At 42.8% G+C, this 21,099-nt stretch overlaps 1 protein-coding gene across 1 annotated transcript in view; it reads left to right on the top strand.

The window, feature by feature from the left end:
* Positions 1-21,099, top strand: part of MYO16 (myosin XVI) — a 484,140-nt gene that overhangs the window by 434,120 nt on the left and 28,921 nt on the right. The window contains exon 32 of the mRNA XM_019529669.1: positions 17,214-17,372. Coding sequence (XP_019385214.1) covers positions 17,214-17,372 — 159 coding nt within the window. The remainder of the gene's footprint in view (positions 1-17,213; positions 17,373-21,099) is intronic.

The raw sequence follows: 21,099 nt of genomic DNA, 5'->3' as shown, positions 1-21,099 counted from the left end.
AGAAGCATTGGAAATATCCATAGCTATGCCTAGATCATCCCCATCCAGTGACAGACTCTTCTTGAACACCTGTATTGATGAAGAGTCCACAACTTCCCTAGGCAGTCTTTTCCACTGCCTCACTATTCTAATTGTGACGTTCTTCCAATCTAAATTTACTTTGCTGCAAATTCAAGCCATTGTTCCATGTCTCTTTCTGTAGCAAGAGAGAAAAGGTGCTTTGCCTCTTCTTTATGGCAGCCTTTCAGATATTTGAAGACTGCTATCATGTCCCCGCTTAAGCACCTTTCCCACAAACTGAACATGCCTAGCTCCCTCAGCCTCTCCTCATATGACTTGCCTTCTAAGCCCTTGATCACTTTTATTGCCTCTGGACCATCTCTAACTTCTCTACATTCTTTTTAATATGCGGAGTCCAGAACTGCACACACTGCCTAATGAGTACCAAGTAGAGAGGCACTATCATTTCCTGTGTTTTGTACCTAATGCTTCTGTTAATGCAGTCCAAAATTGCATTTGTGTTTTATGTGTATACATCACACTACACACTCATATTGAGTCTGTGGTCTACCAAGACTCCCAAGTCCTTTTCCACAGAGCTGCCATCCAGCCAGGTATCCCCCATTTTGTATTTGTGTTTTTGTTTATTCCTCCCGAGGTGCAATACGTTGCATTTGTCTGCATTAAACTTCATCCTGTTAGCTCTAGTCCAACTTTCCAGTCTATCAAGGTCCTTCTAAATTGTGCTTGCATAGTCCAATGTGTTCACAAACTCCCCAGTTTCACGTCATCTGCAAACTTGCTCAAGAAACTTTCTGTTCTAGCATCTAAGTCTTTAATAAACATGTTGAACAGGACCAGGCCCTGGACAGATCCCTATATAAAACCTCATGCTAGTCTGACATGGACCCTTTACTTATAGCTATTGAGCCAGTTATCTATCCACCTCGTAGTAGTTTTATCCAGCCCACATTTCTCCAATTTGTTTATGAGAAGGTCATGCAGGACCTTGTTAAAACCCTTGCTGAGGTCCAAAGCTATACCACAGCTTTCCTTTCACCCAACCAAATACTTACTTTGTCAAAGAAGAAGATTAAACTTGTTTGACATTATTTGTTTTTCATAAATCTATGCTGGCTGCTCATGATTAGCCTTTCTTCCTCCAGATGCTTGCAAATGGCCTTCTTTAGGGTATGCTGCACTAACTTCCCAGGTATTGAGGTCAGGCTAATTGGTCTGTAGTTCTCCAGGTCCTCCTTCTTGCCTTTTTAAAGAGGGGCACAATACTGGCCCTTTTCCAGTCCTCTGGTACCTGGCCTTTCTCCCATGACTTCATGAAGATCATTGCCAAGAGCTCAAAGATCTCCTCTGCCAGTTCCTTCAGAACCTTGGGTTGAAGCTCATCAGGCCCTGCTAGCCTGAATCCATTCGGACCCAACAAAAGCTCTTTGACCATCTTTTCTGTTATCTCCTCCCTCCTTTATCTAGATAATTGAACAGATACCTGGTGTCTGTCAGCTTAATTTTTTGTAGTTGCTGAGTACCTCTGTCTTTTTTGTATCTTCAGTTAGGAGTTCCCCCTGGCTTGTTAACAAAGGACTCACAGCTTTCTTGGTCCTTCTTTTCTGGCCAGGACCCATTCTGACCACCATGAAGGCAGGGAGTGCTGGAGATTCCTTGGCTTCCACACAGCTCCTTATGCCCCATGCTAGAATCTGTGCTCCCCATGCTGCCATGTGAAGCACACATCAGTGCGGGCCTTGGCAAGGTATGGGGCAGCAGAGGACTGGGGAGTTCCAAGAACTACATGCCTCCATGGCAGGATTCACACTGATGCATGCCTTTGGCATAGGGCACCAGGAATTCCCTGGATCCTGTGTAGACCTGCACCTCCTTGCTGGGACCCATGCTAACCCATACCTCCACATGAGGTGTAGATCAAGAACACAGCGCAGGGCAGCAAAGGACCTAGGGAATACCTGGATAAGAGGAACATATTGCCCCTTGTCCTGCATTGGTCAAAGAGCCTGATGTGAGATATGGGGCAATGTGTGTTGCCCAACAAAGCAGGTCTGCTATGGCAGGATATATCCATGGCTTCTGTTTCTACCCTTGGTTCCTGAAAGAAAAGATTCACTTGTTTCAGTGTGAGTTTTAGCCCCAGGAAGCACATCAAGGAAATTACTTGGCTGATTCCCATAACCACTGCATTTACCAGCTTTGTGAACTGATCGAAGTTCTGTATGGTATCAGTTAGTATATTCATGAGGAGAGATGGAACAGGTATAATTTTGAGACTGCTGTCTTTGCCTATCCTGGGTTTTTTGGCTGTCTGTGCCTATCCTTGTTTTCCTACCACTGCTTCTCTGATCATACAGGGTAAGTCCACATTACAAGCTGAAGAAGGATGCAGAGAAAGGTTTTCAATATAACAATGTTAATGCAGCACTTTGCCTAAGCTAAGATGTTCTGCTTTTCAGATATCCACTGAGATACAGACCTATGCAAACTACAGTGCCACCACCTTCATCTTACAGAGGGATTCTCAGTCAGAGTGCCTAAAAACATTCTGGCCTGCTGTCGTCTTCCTGAATTCTTTGCAACAGAAAAATTGCTCTATTATTTTTCTGTACTCAAAAACAAAGTTAATTAATTTTTGAATGCGGTACCACTAAATTCAGATATGTTACAGAGAGGTGTCTAAAAAGTTCAAGAATCACTTGTCTAATAGCCTGGCCTTTTCTGCAACTCCTGCAGGTCTCTAAACAGGCAGTGTGCCACACAGAACCAGCTATAGTGATTGAAGGGCTTCCTGACACTTTGTGCAGGAGTTCAAATCATTTCATTACAATACAGATACAGGACACTGACAAAGAAAAGATGTTTCAATCAGTACGAAGTAGCAATTACTCTTAATCAAAATAATAGACTGTTTTACCTGTAATGTTATGTCATAGGATAACCTTTTAGTAGTAGTAGGTGGTGTATGTTAGCCATCATGGGATGCATCTACATGAGACATTTACTGCAGAGCTGCCTAATTAGCTCCACAGTAAAGTCTCAGCATCTACATGAGCAGCCCAATTAGGCCACAGTAAACTAATTAACTTTGCTATAGGTTAGTACTTGTAAACACAGGGTGTGTGTAGATGAAGTGAGAGGCATGTGTGCATGACACTTTGAAGTGGGTTAAATGCTTTTGCACCACTTCAGTGACGTTGGTGTTTGCACACGTCCGTGGCATATTGTACATTAATTCCAGCTGCTGTAGGACATTCGGCAGCGTAATGTGCCTTAAATGACTTTGGGGCTCAACAAACTAAAACCCCTCGGAGGAGTTTTAGTTTGCTGCCCTACGGCCACAGAGAGAAGCACTGGGCTCTGCATGGCTCAGAAGTTGTGCAGGAAACCCACACAGGCAGCCCCGGGAAGGCAGACTTCATCGAAAAAAAAAAAAGTAATGAACCTGATCTTTTTTTTCCCCTGCTGGGATTCTGTTGACTCCTGTTCCTTGTGGCCTGGCTGCCCTCCCTTCTTTCTCTGGTATTGATGCTACAGAGCTTTCACAACAAGCTCTTCCCCCAACAAACCAGAAATAGTCTTCCTTTTTCTACGTGCTAAATTGCTCAGTGGAAGATTGCTTTCCAATCAGCTTCACATTACATTTAGTAGTTCCACTTTCACAGCTCTGCAAGGGGGGCTCTGGGGGCAATGATGCAAGTTCATCGCTGCTTGTCCTAGGAGCAGCATCAGGACACTGTTTTTTGTCCCCTCAGACAACTGCTGCTGTAAAGGCAGGCTTTGTGAGGTGAAATAAATCAATAAATAATTACTGTGCCTCACACAGCAGTGTCAAGCCAGCAGCTCAGCTATGAGGTGAGACAGGCAGTACATGATAATAGGTGAGGGGAATCCTGCCTTGACAGACTTCAGCCTACTACATATTGTTCAGCCAAGAATAAAATGCCTCAGTCTATCTCTTGCATCAAGCAAGCAAAGTAAACACTCAGTCAATGATGCAGCAGGTCACCCTATGACTTCATGTGGATAAACTGAAGCAATGGACACTCATCCCATGCAAAGCCAGACAAGGAAGGATGACAAGAGTGATGCTCTATTGCTGAAATGGAATTTTTTTAACTCCAGGTCCAGACAAAATGGGAATCTCAGAATGATGTGCTAAAGCTGGAACAAAAAGATTAAAGGAAAAAAAATGGGGTTATATTTTATCTGAGAGGCAAGGATTTCTTAGGGTGATATCTTTTATTGAACCAACTATGTAGCTATGTATCTGGGATGGAGTTAGACAAGCTTTTGATGCAAGACATTCTTACTTTCTTCTCTCCAGATTTCCTTCAACAACTTTGGTCAAAATCGGTCTTCATGGAACATTTCCATTTTGAATAATCAGCAAAGTCCAAATAAAAATTGTTGGGTTTTTTTTCTAAACATACCAAATATTCAGGGTCAATCCCCACTAATCCTTAGAATTCAGGTAATTTCTGGTGTCACTCCTTCAGTAAGGAAGAACAGGGATACCCATTAGAAGTTACCTCATTTTGTGAAGACTAAGGCTCCTTAGTCTTCATTACACATTACATATACTACACAGTTAACTGGTTAATTACACCATTTATTTAGACCAGGCACAGGTGCAAAGTAATTCTCACAAGATAAAAATCACTTTTTCCTTTTTACATGTCCATATGTAACAAGGTAATTAGCAAAATTTGCAGATTCATTGGAATCTGACAGTGCTTCTGCCTCAAACTTGTATCTTTTGTGGTATTAACCATGCACCTAGATGCCCATGCCAGACCAGCTATAAAAAAACTAACCTGCTGTAAAAATTAGTGCTTGAAAATGTGTCACAACTCTATAGCTGGTTTCAGTCCATGAACATGAAGCGAAAACCTCAAGGTCTTCCTGCTTATAGACAAGACAGTAACATCTCCTGGATTCCTTACTCTTGTACATCTTTTGGAGCTGGCTTTTTTTAAGTTTCTCAGCACATTGAATACTGACTACAAGTTGCAGTGAAGCATGAGCTTCACTTATGGACTTATAAGTTTTAGTTGCCTGCCCATCCTCCTCATTACTGCATTTACTTGCATACCTACATACCATTTCCCCCCAAATGAGTCCTCCAAAATTGGGGGAGGAGGGGTGTGTTAAGCGAGGAAGCTGATTTACTGCCTGGAATCGAAGTATAGAGACATTGTAAGATGGTTGCTGCTTCTTTTTTGTTCTCTCCACCATGCCCCTATCCACAGTGAATTATAGAATCATAGAAAGTTAGGGTTGCAAGGGACCTCAGGAGGTCATCTAGTCTAACCCCCTGGTCAAAGTAGGACCATCCCCAACAAGATCATCCCAGCCAAAGTTTTGCCTAGCTGCGTTTTGAAAGCCTCCGAAAATGGAGCTTTCACCACCTCTCTGGGTAACCTGTTCTAGTGTTTTACTATCCTTCTAGTGAGAAAACTGTTCCTAATATCTAACCTAAACTTCCCTTGCTGCAAGTTGAGACTGTTGCCCCATGTTCTATCATCTGACACCACTGAGAACAGTCTAGCTCCATCCTCTGTTGAACCCCCCTTCAGATAGTTGAAGGCTGCTTTAAATCCCACCTCAGTCTTCTCTTCTGTAGACTAAATAAGACCAGTTCCCTCTGCCTTTCCCCAGAAGACACGTCCCCCAGTCCCCTCACCATTTTTGTTGCCCTCTGCTGGACTGTCTCCAATTTGTCCACATCTGTTCTGTAGTGGGTGGTCCAGAACTGAACACAGTACTCCAGATGTGGCCTCATCAGTGCTGAAGAGAGGGGAATAATCACTTCCCTTGATCTACTGGCAGTATACCTACCAATACAGCCCAGTATGCCGTTAGCCTTCTTGGCAACAAGAGCACACTGCTGGCTCATACTAAGCTTACTGTTCACTATATAACCCCCAGGCCCTTTTCTGCAGAGCTGCTGCCTAGCTAGTCAGTCCCCAGCCTGTACTGGTGCATGGGATTGTTCCGTCCTAAGTGCGGGACTTTGCACTCGTCCTTGTTGAGCCTCATGAGCTTTCTTCTGGCAAAATGGAAGGTGTGGAATTACTTACTTCTGGAGGAATGGTGGAATGGGAGGAGGAGCAGAGTGCAGTAGCAGCAACTACATATGTTTAACCCTTTCACAGCTGACTAGGAACATAGCTTAATCTTTAGTTCACACACCTTCCATTTCCTGCTCAGATAAAAAGAGACAATACAGTTGTAAAAGGGTACAAGCTATATCTTTTGCCTGAGCAAGAAAGGGAGGGTGAATGTGCTGAAGGTTAGGCTCTCTCTCTAAACTGAACTTCCATTTAAATATTACCCAGAGGAAACAAAAGTCTTTCTTCATCTCCAAAACTTCTGATCTGTTCTTGAATCTCAGCATCTGTGTTGTTTTAATAGAAGCATGACTTGTAAATCAAGGGAAGTGCTGCTCCTACTCTATTCGGCATTGGTGAGGACTAGTCTGGAGTACTGTGTCCAGTTTTGGGTACCACACATCAAGAAAGGTGTGCACAGGCTAGAAAAAGTACAGGGTAAGTCAACAAAAACTGAAAGAACTGGGATTACTGAATCTGAAAAAGGGAAGACTGAGTGGGGAATTGTTACCTGAAAGAGGAAGAGGATTATCATGAACTCTTCCACAAGGGACCCTTACACTCCAGGTTTCTCCCCACGGTCCTGCCATGTGCCATAAAGAACAGGCCAAGGTTGCCCTGGGATGACTCCTTACCCCAGCAAGCCTCAGCTCCACTACCTTTATACTAGACCATGAAGCTGCAGTAAGGGAATCTCTTCCAGCCTCAGGTGGCCACTATATTTGGTTGTGAAAGAAATGTTATAGCCACCCTTCTGTAGAAAGGGCTAGCCTGGAATGTGAATCACACAATAATCACTTTTTCCACAGGTAAGGAGAAAAAACAGCAAAGGAACTTATTCAATAGATGATAAGAATTAGATAAGCAAAACTGACTATAGGTTTGGAGACATAAATAAAAACACAAGAAAAATTTCTTACTCTTTCCTATAGCTACACCTTAATTCTCCTGAAACTCCTTCCAGTATCTGCAGAATTCAGCTTTCCTGCTGATTCTGATGGTTTTGGCTGCTGGGGTCATTGAACCCCCAAAGCCTAGGATCCAAAAAATATTCATTATATCCCAGCTAGTCTTTAAAAGCCTCCAAGGTCAGCACTTCCTCCCCCCTACCTCAACTTTATTCTAATTGTTCATGAGTCACCAAATCCTTGAAAAAGTTCTGGTCACCTTGGGTTACCTGTAATTTCCTTGGCTAGAGGGCCATTTCTCTCAGATGCTTTTTCTGTAGAGGGGTTTGTTGCCCCCATTTCAGAGAAACAATGCCTTGGGTGTGTGAAAAGTACCTCATTTAATTATCTTCCACTTACATAATGGAATTATAAAAATACATGTATATCAAATATAAAAAATGACAAAACTGGACCCAGGTTCATCCTAGCTACAAATAGAGACTAAACACCATAGGAGTAAATCTGATTTGGGAGAATATCCATGCATGCCACATGGAGAGCCCCAAAGGCAACTCAGTTCAAGGGGTAAATCCGAGAGAGAGAAACAATGTTCTACATCTGCGGGAACAGGACAAGGAGAAAAGGTATTAAATTGCAGCACTGGAAATTTAGGCTGTATATTAGAAAGAACTTCCTCACTACATGGGAAGTTAAGCATTGGAAAAGGCTACCCAGAGATGTTGTGGGATCTATCCTTGGAACTTTTTAAGGCAGAATAGACCAACACCTTATTGAGATGGTTTAACCAGGGGTGATCCTGCCTTGATCAAGGGTTTCAACTTACCAGGTCCCTTCCAGCCATTCTCTCTTATGAACCTGGGGACACCATTCAAATTTTACTTCAGTGTAGAGCAGGAAGGCGAGTCAGCCACAATGGCTGTGTGTAGATGAAACGAGAGACATGTGTGCACAGCACTTTAAAGTGGGCTAAATGCTTTTGCACCGCTTTAATGATGTCAGTGTTTGCGAGCCTCAGTGGCATATTGCACATTCATTTCAGCTGCTATAGGAAATTCAGTGGTGTAATGTGCCTTAAATGTCTTGGGCACAGCAAACTCCTTTGAGGAGTTTTAGTTTGCTGCCCCTACAGCTGCAGAGCAAAGCACTGGGCTGCATGCAGCTCCACAGCTCTGCAGGAAGCCCTGCAGACAGCCCGACAGCAGCCTGGGAAAGCAGCTCTGCCCAAGAAAAGCAAAGAGCCTCTGATCTTTTTTTTTCTTTTGCCCCTGGAAACTGCCTGCCTGAGCTGTGTGGGGGCCTGGTGCTTCCCTCCATGGCTGCGGTGCCCCCCCTGGACCACCCAAGCCAGGTGCCTGCAGGGGCCACCACTGCTGCAGAGGGAAACACCAGCTCCTCCCCAGCAACCACCTTGGCAGCTCTCCCTCCCCTCCATGCTGGAGAGGCAGGTAAGTCAGTGGGGTGTGTGCATGACACAGGGGTTTAATCAGCCCTAAATTGAAAGTCTTTTTTTAAAACCCGCCACTTCAATTTAGGGCCTCTGTTTTGTCTACATGCACCCAATAGGAGAATAATTAAGTGATTATATTTCTGATTTCTGTGATTATATGTTTTATATTCTCCGTGAGTTTTCTGTAGCTCAACATTAGCCATGCTTATCCTTCAGCTTTTCTTCCATGTCAGATTACTTTGTTAATATATTGATATTCTGATAAAAATAACAAGATGATTCATTCCTTTACAACCGAGTCAGTAAACTGTGATGACCTTGAAACAAAATGCAATAATGTTCCCCAAGCATCAGGTTACTATATATACCAGAACATACACACACTTGTGGACTGAGTTGCAAGGTTTCACTTGACAGATTGCTAAAGAAGAATAACTTTGGGCTATAGTAACAAAGACCACAGACTGAAAGTATTGTTAGCCTTGGATGTAATTGATTCCATGTAAAGAGAAACTGTTTTCAACATAATTCCAGTTTATGAAGACTTAAAAATAGAGGAAAGAGAAACTCTTTGTTACTGATTTCAGTTTCATTTTTCTCTTTTTTCTTAAACAAGTTTGACATTGACTTTTGCCACTTAGAGGCAGATTTTTTTTTCCTTTCTGAGTTTTGGCAGTAGGTGCTGATAAGAGTTAAATGGTCTCCATGGCCCATATTATAGTTCCCACTGTGCTTTGGCAGTACATCTAGGGAAAGTATAAACCTGGCTCAAAAACCATTGAAGCAAGTGGGAGCCTTCTGTTGTTTTCAGCAGGCTTTAGATCAGGTTGTAAATGGGCTCCAACCAAAAGCGCCACCACCATGGAAAGAAAAAACGTGAAAGAGTATTATTCACTTACGAGAAAAAGGGTACTGGTATGATTTTAAACCATGAGAAGTAGAGAGAATAGACAGCCATTTAGGGAGGAGGATTTTACAAAAGAAAAACAGTCTGGTTGGCTGAAAGAGTTAAGTGAAACTTGTTATATTGCTTCATGTTCATTCTGTGAAGATCCCTTTAAGTACAGACATCAACCATGAATCTATAGTCTTTGATTTTACATAGGAAAGTAGCTATATGCTTCTTTTTTTCCACTATTTGCCCAATATGTGTCAATCTTGAACTGGTATTTGTAAACAGAATTGGGCCCTTAGGTCTATGGATCCATTTATTCCTTTTTTTTTCTAATTTGCTAGTAGTCATATTAACGTAGCTGCATTCCTATTCATATAGTGTTTGAAAATTCATATCAATATGCAGACAAAGATTCTGCATTTATAATAAAATATTTGAAATTCACAGTTTGACTAAAATAGGAAAAATTCTTCTTTGACTGTTGTGGAGTATTGACAGTTACATAAAAAAAGCAACAGTACATAATCATGTCTATGATTGGCATATTCTAACTTTTCTTTCCAGTATAAGAGATTTTCTTTATTATACACACTGCCTTGAGATTTTGCCATAAGTGATAACATCCATCTCTTCTGTGAACTTTGAAAATAACAAGGAAGTCAGAACTCCATTATATACCATATCATTGCATTTTTTAGAGTATTTTTGATGTAGTCAAGGGTTTATCCATGTAGAAAGTCTAACCAAGTTCTGTGAAGGGAAAAAACAATTCAGTTTTGAGGAACTGTGAAAACTGCCACACACTGGATAGAGTATTAAATTGGTCCATAATATTGCTTCTGGCTTTCAGCTATACTGTAGTAAAGGGGAAAAGTGTGCCCTAAGTTACAGCTCATTCAATCTCATTGACGTCATTGAAAATTTACAAAGTTTAAGGTTTAACAACATATGTTTGATACAATGTACTCTAGAGTTATTAACAATTAGCTAATGTTTGTTCTGGAGTTTCCTGTTAGATTACTAGACTCTAGTTCTACTGGGAAATGGAAATGCCCTAAATACATAAAATTAGCACAAAAATGTTAGTTATAACCAGGGGTCCTGGTTTTCTTTGATAAAATATTATCCCCAATTTCTGGATTAAAAAAAGTAACCCAAAATCCACATTTTTCCATAATTAAAATGAAATTCCACTCTCTCTCTATATATATATATCCACATTCATTTTAATCATGAAAAAATGTGGATTTTGGGTTACTTTTTTTAAATCCAAAAATTTAGGATTTTTTTTTTTTAATCAGAGAAAACCATATCCCTACCTATAACAATAGTAACTCAACTCTGTCTGAGCTATAGCCTATTTCTCTGCATATAGTGGGGAAGAAAGAATTATTTCAAATACCAATTTGACTTACACTACGAATTGTAGGTCAGATCCCAATTGTTCTTATAGGCACTTAAATGGGACTTAAGGAGTCCCATTTAATAACAAAAATAAATTCAGATCAACTCCATGGCAGCAATCACAAAATCCCTTATATGCCTAAATTTACTCATCTATATGTTGCTGGGACAATAGTCCTCAACTCCCAGCATGTAGGCCAGATTGGGCTACAGTGTCATGCTGTCTAGACCATGGAGCTCCCCTGGGGTCCAAAAATTTGACAATGGCCAAATCCGCTGCTCCCCTGTTGCCAAGTTTCTGGACCCCTAAAATGTATTAGCCAGATGATGTGGCCCTGAATCCTAGGTTAGGCAGTCAGGATGGCATGGAGCCTGTTTCCAATGCAAGGGTCTGGGCAGGAGTGGGACAAGGCCCCCAAACTAGATGTAAGCATATGACAGTGAGGGAGGGAGGCAGCGAGACAGCGTGTGGCGCCGGGCAGGAGTGGTGTGTAGGCCCAGAGCCTGATCCTGGCATGTAGAACCTGATGGCGACACATGGGGTCTGTTAGGGGGAGGGCCCAATTCTGGCATGTGAGGCTGGGCAGGGTTGCTTTTGGATGGAGCTGCACAGTGCCTGATCTTGACATACAGAGTTGGGCCCCAGGGCGCCATCCCAGGGTGCAGGGCTCCATTTCTGCATGTGGGGCTGAGTGGAGATAGCATGGAGCCCTAGGGCCTGATCCCAGCACATAAGACCCAATCCTGGCATGCATTACCACTGGAGACATTGAGGGACCCAGTCCTTGTGTGTGGGGCTGGACAGGGACAGTGTGGACCCCAGGCCTCAATTCCAGCATATGGGGACCAACTGAGGCCTCATGGAGCCCTATCCTGATATGTAGGACCTCACACCACTCATCTGGCCTATGTGGCCAAAAAGTTGAGTACTGCTACCCTGAAGAGATAGCTAAATGCCTAGACATAGATCTCTGAGCATGCCCAGAATGGATCCAGATCCAGCACATAAGGCCTTCCTGAGTTCTTCTGCAAGCTGAATTGGCACTCAAGATCTTCATCCATAAAGCCTCAAAAGAGCATGTAAAATGCCTAACTGACACTTGTAGTGCTGAATTCAGTACCAAACATAGCAGGTCAGTGGCAAGGGTGCTCACTCACCCAATAGCTATCTAATGTTAAATACAGAAACAGAGCTGGGGTCAGTGACCAAAAACCAAGACTCCACCGTCCCATACAAGTGTCCTTCTCCCTGGGCTACAGAATCCTTGTCCTCCTTGTTGTGCCTCCTTGTGCCTTGAAACTTGCATTCCTGAAGTCTCCATGGCCCCAGTTCAACAACACCCTACCCAACCCATTTTATAAGCTTGGTGATTAGAGCACTCTCCTAATAGCAGAGAGATAGGGAGTTGAAGAGTTCTAGACTTACAGCCTCCTACTTCATGGGCAAGTTCTCTAGCCAGTTAAGCAAACATAGATCCTGCTTCTGGCTGTGTTACTGAATGAGATGCCCCTGAACTCATTGAAGCTGTCAGTATGCAGCTGCCAGGTGTCTCCCTTTTGGAGAGCTAGATTTTGAAGAAACAGTGCCTCATATGCAGTCCTAAATTAAGTGTCTGAGCTCCAAAGGAGTGAGGAGTTCAAACATACTATTGGTGACCTCTAGGTATTTCCCTGTTATCATAGAATCATAGAAGTAGGGTCGGAAGGGACCTTGTAGATCTTCAAGTGCTTAGGAGCTCTGAATTGCCCTTGAGAGACCCTTAACTTTCTCCACAAATTGTTCGTGAATTGTAGAGGGCTAACCTTGTTGTACTGAATTGCTCCTTCGGGGCAAACCCCTCATTTTTAGGGTATGTAACAAATGTATAGGGACACCTATGGGGTTGTGGTTTGTAACCCTACTTTTCCCTTTATTAGTACAGCAGTTAGCATCTAAGATATTTATTGCCACAGTAATAGAATGGAGAAAAATGAGACAGTTAATAATCTGCATAAGGGTGCTTGTCCCAAACGACAAACTACATATCTATCCATTGCTTATTTTTCTTAGTTACTAATGATATCTTAGCTGGACAGTAACTATACATAATATTTTGTGGCATTTCAAATAGACAACAAAAAAATTTCCCTTTTCCAGGTGCACTCCATTATTGCTAAGGAGGGTTTCTGTAAGTGAAAAAAAAAAATTACAAAATGGGTACACAAAAAATATTTTTCCATTTGCTTGTGATGTTGGGGTGTAACAGAAACAGGCCACAGGGGCAACTGTGATGCCGCCTGGTGGCCACACAGCTCCTGCCCTCCTCTGGCTCCCTGGTGTGCCCTCCCTTTTTCTCTCACCTGCCACACCTTGATGGAATTATTTTACTTTGAGAGGCTGCCCCATGGTCCCTGAGTGAGCCCTAGCCTGCTTTAAGTCAGTGGGTCTCTCCTGCACCTGGCTGACCCCCCAGTCCTGTTTTTCAAGCCTTCAGTCACTCTTGGACCCATGAGCACCTCAGGGCACCAGTCTTCTTAAAGTGTCTTCATGGCCATGATTTACAGATGTTGCTGTGTCCACAGTTTAGTTCTGTTGTAGAGGCCTCAGCCCTCTTGGCTTTAGCCCCCTTTGACTCTGGCTGCAGGCTTCCATTCCTGGCCCACTGATTCAAGCCCAGCTCTCTTGGCCTCAGCCCTCATTGTGTCTCTGATCTCTGTGCCCCTTGGCCCAGTCTTCTGCCTTGTCTCAGCTTCCCTGGTGTCCCTGACCTAGGGTGAGGCTGCTTTCCCTTCAGCTCAACCCCTCTAGCATCCCTGATCCAGGGCTAGGCTGTTTTCAGTTTGGCTCAGTCCTCTGGGGTATGTGACTAAGGGAAAGACTACTCTCAGTTCGGCTTAGCCCTCTGGCCTCCCCAACACAGAGCAAGGCTGCTCTTGGTTTGGCTCAGCTCCCCTGGCAACCCTGAGCATGGAAGGGCTGTATTCCGGTTGCCCCTGCAGCGCCCCTGTGGCCTCCAATCTACTCCTATCAGCCAATTTTCATACTCTGGTATAAACTAGGAAAAAAACCCCCAAAACATCCAAGCAACCAGTTCAAACTCAAACACTCCCTTTCTCAGTCATCATACTACTGTCAAGCCCTTTGCCTATTCTCAGCCTGATGAGTATCTGACATAGCTTATAGCTCTCATTTCCCACCTGCCTGAGGTGGCAGGATATCCTGTCCCAGCTGAGTTCAGGGCTGCATTGGCCTGCTGCCTCAGGAGCCCATGCTTATATCTCTTGGCTCCTCCCCTTCTGGTCATGTTCTCCCCTAACTAGCCATAGGTATGCCCCTGAGCCTCCAGGGCAGCTTAACTGCTAACACTCTTGCTGCCTAACCAGGGACCTGCCCTACTCTTCTACTGCTAGCTAGGTAGCTGCCAGTGGGCACTTCGGTCTCTGCCTACTCCCTTGTAGCAAGCCCATAGTCTTCCCCAACCTGTGGAGATCCCTGCTGCTGCTTCTCCTTTAAAGTAAACAGGAGCCTCTGGGGCAATCTAAATTTTCAGGATATCAAAAAAAGGGATCCACAGACTTTTTCTCCAAGATTATTTTTATATAAAAGATGGCACAGCAATTATGTAGGTGAATCATAATATTTGGGCAAGAACATTGAATGTTAACATCTAAATATCTGTGACAATTCTATTTAAGGCAAATTAATATCACGTATCATATGTTTCATACTTTGCAGTCAACCTGATATTATAAAGACTAAGTTAAACATTTGCTCCACATTCTCAGTGTTGTATTTTATGTATTTTTCAAGCCAGACTCTTTTAAGCCATGACTACTCAGCCAAATCAGCGATAGCAAGTGGTGGGCTAAGAGCAAAGTCTGGTGAATAGTAACATTTGTCAAAAATCTGTAGGAGAGTGAAGCAGGGGACTGTTTGAACCTCTTCCTAATATGATGAGGTAGATTGTAAAGCAGGAACTCTACTTCTTGCTGGATCTTGGTGTTATTAAAGGATTGCATTGTAACCTGAGAAGCCCTATCATATTAGTAACCAAGTAGGATGGTTTCTCCCCCTCCCTATTCTGTAATGACTTCACAAAGATCAGTGGCATCACAAATTTTAAATCATTTCCCATGCCTTTAGTGGATGAATTACTGGTTCTGTTGGGCCATCTCTACCATGTTGTGTCGTTACATCTAAAAAACAGGTCCTGACACATCCCTCTCACTTAGGAGTCCCAGAAAGAAATAGTTTTTGTTGCACTATATGACAATTCAGTTTCAAACCACCATTTGACCTCCCTGGGGACCCTGCAGATTTTCATGGCTAATGGTGTTCTACTCTTACGGCCAATATGCTCTGATTTACATGAATGATGCAGCTATTCATAACCAGAAATGAACACTTCATCAGTTAGCTGCTGACCCTGAGTCCCTTGAAGAAGCCAAATTTACAGCATGCCTTGCAAAATGCAACAGATGAAAAAAGTAATGTACCTATGGTATACATTAGTGAATAACCAGTTTGAATCTTGTCTTGAATCAGGACTACAATGAATAAGAACACACCACCCTCTACCACACCTGGAAATTATTTCTCCATGACAGAGTTATGGAAAAAGAAGGCTTGATATTGAAATGGTCAATGAAAGGGCTTTGAATTTACCTTCTCAGGAATATCCTGTACCCAGAGATCAGAGCCTTCACTAGTGGCTGAGTACAATAAGTAACACCAGCCCCCAGTTCAGTCTGTGGTTCCTGTCCCCATGAGTGCTTTTACTCTAATCCCATTTTTTCTGTCATGATGGGAGACAGGGAATGCTAAAATCCTCAACACAATCCTGCCCAGGAAAGCGTGTGTTGGGATGTGCAAACCTGGCATATTTGCTAGGATGGAGTTAATGAGGGCCACTGAGCCAAATCAACCCTGACTCACTCACTTAGTGTAAGTGTCAGGCATGAACATCCAAGAGGCATAGATATGGAAGGTAAAAAGAGAGTGCTTAGTGTGGTCAAGTCTGAGCAAGAAAGAGGAGCTTTGCTTCTTTCTTTGAACAGAAAGGACTATGAAACAGCCTACTGACTAACTGAGCTTCCTTCCAGGGACATAGAAGTAAGAGATCCTTGTTTGGGGATATCAATGTCCTGGAAGGAATAGAACTAGAATGCTAAGGCACCAAACCCTGGACCACATAAGAAATGGCAAGTAACCCATAAAAGACTATGGAAAGGCAAGGAAAGCAGTGCCACATCATGGCCACCACGGGTCACTACAGACACACATCCTGGCAGATCTGGTTTTATAGGAAAGATGATTTAATTTCTCTGCCTTGGAGATGATGTTCATTGTTTTTTTCTATACTGCGGCCATCACTCATGTAACTTATGCCCTTAGCGTAGCCTACAGCGATGAGGTTACTATATGCACATAAGAATACAATCTAAAATCTACATAATATAGTCATGAGTGGATGCAGGATTTACTAAAGGTAGTGCAGCACACTGCCCCTCAGACTCTGGGGGATAGGCATGAGGTGTGGCTGGGGCTCCCAAGTTGACAGGGAGTTGGGCAGAAAGTGGGCGTACAAAGGGCAGGGAGCAGGCACATGAAGGGCAGGGAGCTTCTTGTCCCCCCCCCACCAACACCACTGCTACAGTCCCTGTATGACCTGGGTGCATAGGAGAAGCAGAGCTGCTCCTGCCTTGCTTCAGCAAGGGGCTGTGGGGAGCAGCTGTGTGAGGAGCTAGGCTTGGCCAGGGTCAGTTGCAGAGGCACAGAGTTTTCCCCTTCCAGCCCCTGTGCCCAGCTGGTGGGGAACAGCTGCAGGGGAGAGGTGGGCAGGGAGCAGGTAGTGGAAGGAGAAACCTGTGCACTGCCACCACCACTGTCTCCTGTTTAGCCGACCTCCCCACGTAGCCATAGCCTGCAGTTAGACTGAGGCAGAAGCTGCTCTGGTGTTCCTCCTGCATTTGGATAAGTCAGGGACAGTGGTGGAAGAGACTGTACCTGCACTGCCGTATCTCCCTGGATCTACTCCTGCATATAGTTATCACATCTGCATATGCAAGCGGTGCAATTTTTGAAGAGCATAGTTTCTTTTTCATTTTGTAAACTGATATTTTTATGAAAAGAAATAATGCAACCGAAAACCAGGTTATAGATCTCCATCACAGAGGAATGCAGAAGAATGCATCATAGAGTAATGCAGCCTCAGCATTAGCAAAGCATCATATTAAAAGAAATTAATTATTGGTCCTCCCTGGCTTATCAGTACATTGAATGCATCTCATTTATCAGTTGTCTATTGGACTAAGTATTTAATTAACACTTACATTCAAAGTAAGAGGATATTTTTCTACTAGGGACCAGTCTGGACTTAGAAGGACACATAAAATAGGCCACTAACCAAAAATCTGACAATTTGTTTTCTCTCTTGTCTCAGGTGTTGAAACAAATCTGAACTTAGCAAGCAGGGAAGATCCCCTTGCATCAGAAACTGGGTTGGAAGCCCAAGATAAAAATGCAAACAACCATGGAACTCAACCATCTAATCCACTGTCCTGTTCTGTAACTGCTGAAAATGGAAATTCAGTCTCAAATGGTAAGCAGCTCTTAATCCCTAAGTGGTTCTAATGTAAAATGGCTAAAGTGGGTTTTTTTAATGAGATTTTTAAGACTTCGTCAAACTAGAATCTTTTAAGTTGTGAAATATTAATCTTACTCATAAACTGGCTTAACTTTGTATTTATGAGATGGCAAGTTTTTCTCCAATAACAGCTGAGTTTGAAGGCAATAGAATTGCCTTTTGTGAGGAATTTGTAATTAGCTCAGCATTAAATACACAAGTAGCCTGGGGTTCAGGTGACTGAGAGCTGAGATTTCTGATCCTAAAATCAATATAAGCTGGATAGAAAATAAAACAAATCCTGGTCTTGCTACAGGGTTGTTTTTCCTGGTGTCAAAAGCTGCATAATTTATTATTGCAAGTGGCACTGATGAAACAATCCAAATTCATAGGATCATGGGCCATGAAGACTAGGTTCTACAAGATACAGGAGCCATATCTACAGAGCCCACATCTATACAAGACACTGATTGCACAGTTGTTCCTGCACAGTCATTTAGTACTTGCATACACAAGTACTAAATGACTGTGCAGTAACCAGCATTTCTGTGCAGCAGTGTCCTGGAACATCTTTTTAGTGACACTGACTACACAGTAGGAATGAACTTCTGCACACAGTCAGTGTCTTGTATAGATGTGACCAGAGTGGCCAAACCCTGAACTTCTTATATGGTGCACAGAGAGAGTGAGGTGCCTGGAAATGGGAATAACAAAAGGCAGCAATGCTTTAAATTAGCTAGTAAGAAAGAGGAGATGAGTCACTTGCCTGCAACTTTGAGTTGCATACTTAACCAACCTGGAATTCCCAATCTGAAAGCAATTCCTAGACTTAGGTCCTACTTAGAGATTTGAAAATGGTCAGTCCTACAAAATGGTGATCTCCCACAGCATCTATTAGTGCAGTAGGCCAAATTATTAAAATCCTAGATAGATAAGAGTTTAAAGTTTGGTTTACTCACAGATTTTGGGCTAGTTTAACCATTTGGTTTTGAATTGTATCTACTGAAACAGTTATACTGGTATAGCCCCTAGTGTGGATAACACTATGGCAACCCAGTTTACCCTTTTCTTTCAATACATAGCTGGTAGTGCTGATCCTGAGTCTTACCTTCTACATAATTGTCAAGAGGTTAGAGTACTAGCTTGAGAAGAGGTAGGTTTGGTCATTTGAGTCTCCTTAATTGACATCACAGAGTAGAACGATTACCAGATTATAAGCTAGGAAAGGGGCACTTTATACTACTTCTGCTGAAGCTGGGCCATTATATAGGAAAAAAGGAAAGATGGGAGGAGCAAGCAAGGCACAATACAGCTTGGTAGCCCAATGATTATGGCACAGCACTGGGATTAGGGAATCCTGGTTTCATGTTGAAATAAAAAGTTAAACTACTTCATTTTGAAAATGCTCAATTCTCTCTCCCATAACCCCATTTTTAAAACTGAAATTATTCTTCAACATCTGCTTATTACTTGCCAAAAAATAGAAATATTTACTCAGCTCTATCTAACAGTTAACTCCAGTGACTGTAGACACTGTTATACTAGCATGTAGCTGCTTATATTGAATACAGCTCATTCTCATACTGAAAATAGAGAATGCTCGCTACCAATAGCAGTCATAATGGTTCCCATGCCAGTATCACTGTTTCAGTAGATAAAACATAATTCTAACCAAAATGGGTAAATTGGCCCCAAATCTGTGGGTAAACCATGTCTTAAGCTCCTATCTTATCTTAAGGGCCAGACAGGATGTATCCAAGGGTACTGAAGGAATTGGTTGCAGTAATTTTGGGGGCCATTGACTGTCATATTTGAGAACTTAGAGGTCCGGCAAAGTCCTAGGTGACTGGAAAAGGGAACATACACCGCCCTGCCCATCTTTAAGAAAGGAAAGAAGGAAAGTCTGAGGACCAGTGAACCTCACCTCTATACTCAGAAAGAACATGAAGCAAGTCCTCAAGGAATCAATTGTGAATCTCCTAGAGGAGAAGAAGGTTATTAGGAACAGTCAGCATGGATTCACTAAGAGCAAGTCATGCCTGGCCACATGGACGATTAGTGCCACCTGAGTCAGGGGGGCACATGACCCCACAGTGACCAGTCACCAATTGTGCTGTGGGGGGAGAGGGTTCCCCTGTGGCTGATTGTGCCGACTGAGAAGTGGCTGCAGCACTCCTGGAAGTGGCCACGACACTCCTGGAAATGCCAGTGGCACTTTACCTGGTGCCACCACTCCCTGGCTGGCGCTCCCAAGGGGGACACCAGTGCTCCTGCCTGCCCACCTCTGCCCCTTGCGTAAGCAGGGAGCGCAGCCTGTCAGGGAGTACACCAGCACTCTCAGCACCCTCTGCTCATCGCCACTGCCTGGGCAATCTGGTTTCCTTCTATGATAAAGTGACAGGCTCTGTGGATAGGGGGAGAGCAGTGTATGTGATATATCCTTAATTTAGCAAAACTTTTTTGATGCTGTCCCCTATGACATCCTCATTAACAAGCTAAGGAAATACAGACTAGATCAAAGTACTATAAGGTGGATAGATAAGTAGTTGGATAATCATAGTAATCAACAGTTCAATGTCTAGTTGGGAGGAGCTATCAAGTGGGGTTCCCCAAGGGTCATCCTGGGCCCAATATTGTTCAATAACTTCATTAATGATTTGGAAGATGAGACTGAGTGCATGCTTAGCTAAATTGCAGATGACACCAGACTGGGCAGAGTTGCAGACTCTTCAGAACAGGGCTAGGATCCAGAATGATTTAGATAAACTAGAAAAAATGGTCCGCAATCAGTCAGATAAGATTCATCAAGGACAAGTGCAAAGTCCTATACTTGGGATGGAATACTTCATGCACAGATGCACACTGGGAATGACTGTCTTGGTTGCAGTACTACAGAGAAGGACTTGGGGATAAGCTGAATCGAATCATTTTCCTCCAAATCGGCCAAATCCTAATCTGAAGTGAATAACTAGCCACTTCGCACAGGCCTAATAAAAATAACCAGCTACACCTCTGCTTAATGTAGTCACTTAGAAATGAAGATACACTTTGTATTAAGCTTCCATTTATACATTATCTCTACAGGGTTAATATATTATTATGTTTTTGTGGGGTTTTTTTTTTTTTACATGAGTTGTCAATCAGTGGGTAAATAGGCTGTTTATGATTATTTGCATAAAGTATTTTCTCCTGATATGCTTTAACCTTTGGTAACCCATGCTCTTCCTGTTTGTAACCTGCTTATATCATCTGTTACTCATTAACAAAATGTTTTTAAACTATCTGTAAACAGACCATTGTTGGAAAGTGTGATCAAAAGGGAGATATTCAGGAACTTCTGAACAAAGCATTTTTTCCCCCTCAAGGAAAATTTTGATTAAACTTTCATCACATAGGTATAGGAGAGAGTTTTGAGACTGAGCATTTTATATTTAGGGTAGACAGCTGCCCCAGGGTTAAGATGCTTAGTTGGGATGTGCCAGTCCCAGGTTGTTTAAATCCTTGTTCTTTTAGCTTTTACCCCTGCTTTGAGTCAGGAATATCCATTTTCCACTTGAGTGCTCTGATCACCATGCTGTTGGAAATGGGATTATGTTTTTGTTGTGATAAATAAGAAAACCCAAAATGCAAAAGTAGCAGCAATTTTTGCTAAATTGAATTATTTTTAACTTGGATAAATGCTCCCCCCCCACCCAAAAAAAAG

The sequence above is a fragment of the Crocodylus porosus genome, unplaced genomic scaffold, assembly GCF_001723895.1.
Source record: "Crocodylus porosus isolate Cpor-Errol unplaced genomic scaffold, CroPor_comp1, whole genome shotgun sequence".
Classification (NCBI taxonomy): Eukaryota; Metazoa; Chordata; order Crocodylia; family Crocodylidae; genus Crocodylus; species Crocodylus porosus.
The sequence above is the reverse complement of the archived record's forward strand: the minus strand, read 5'-3'. Positions and strand labels throughout refer to the sequence as shown.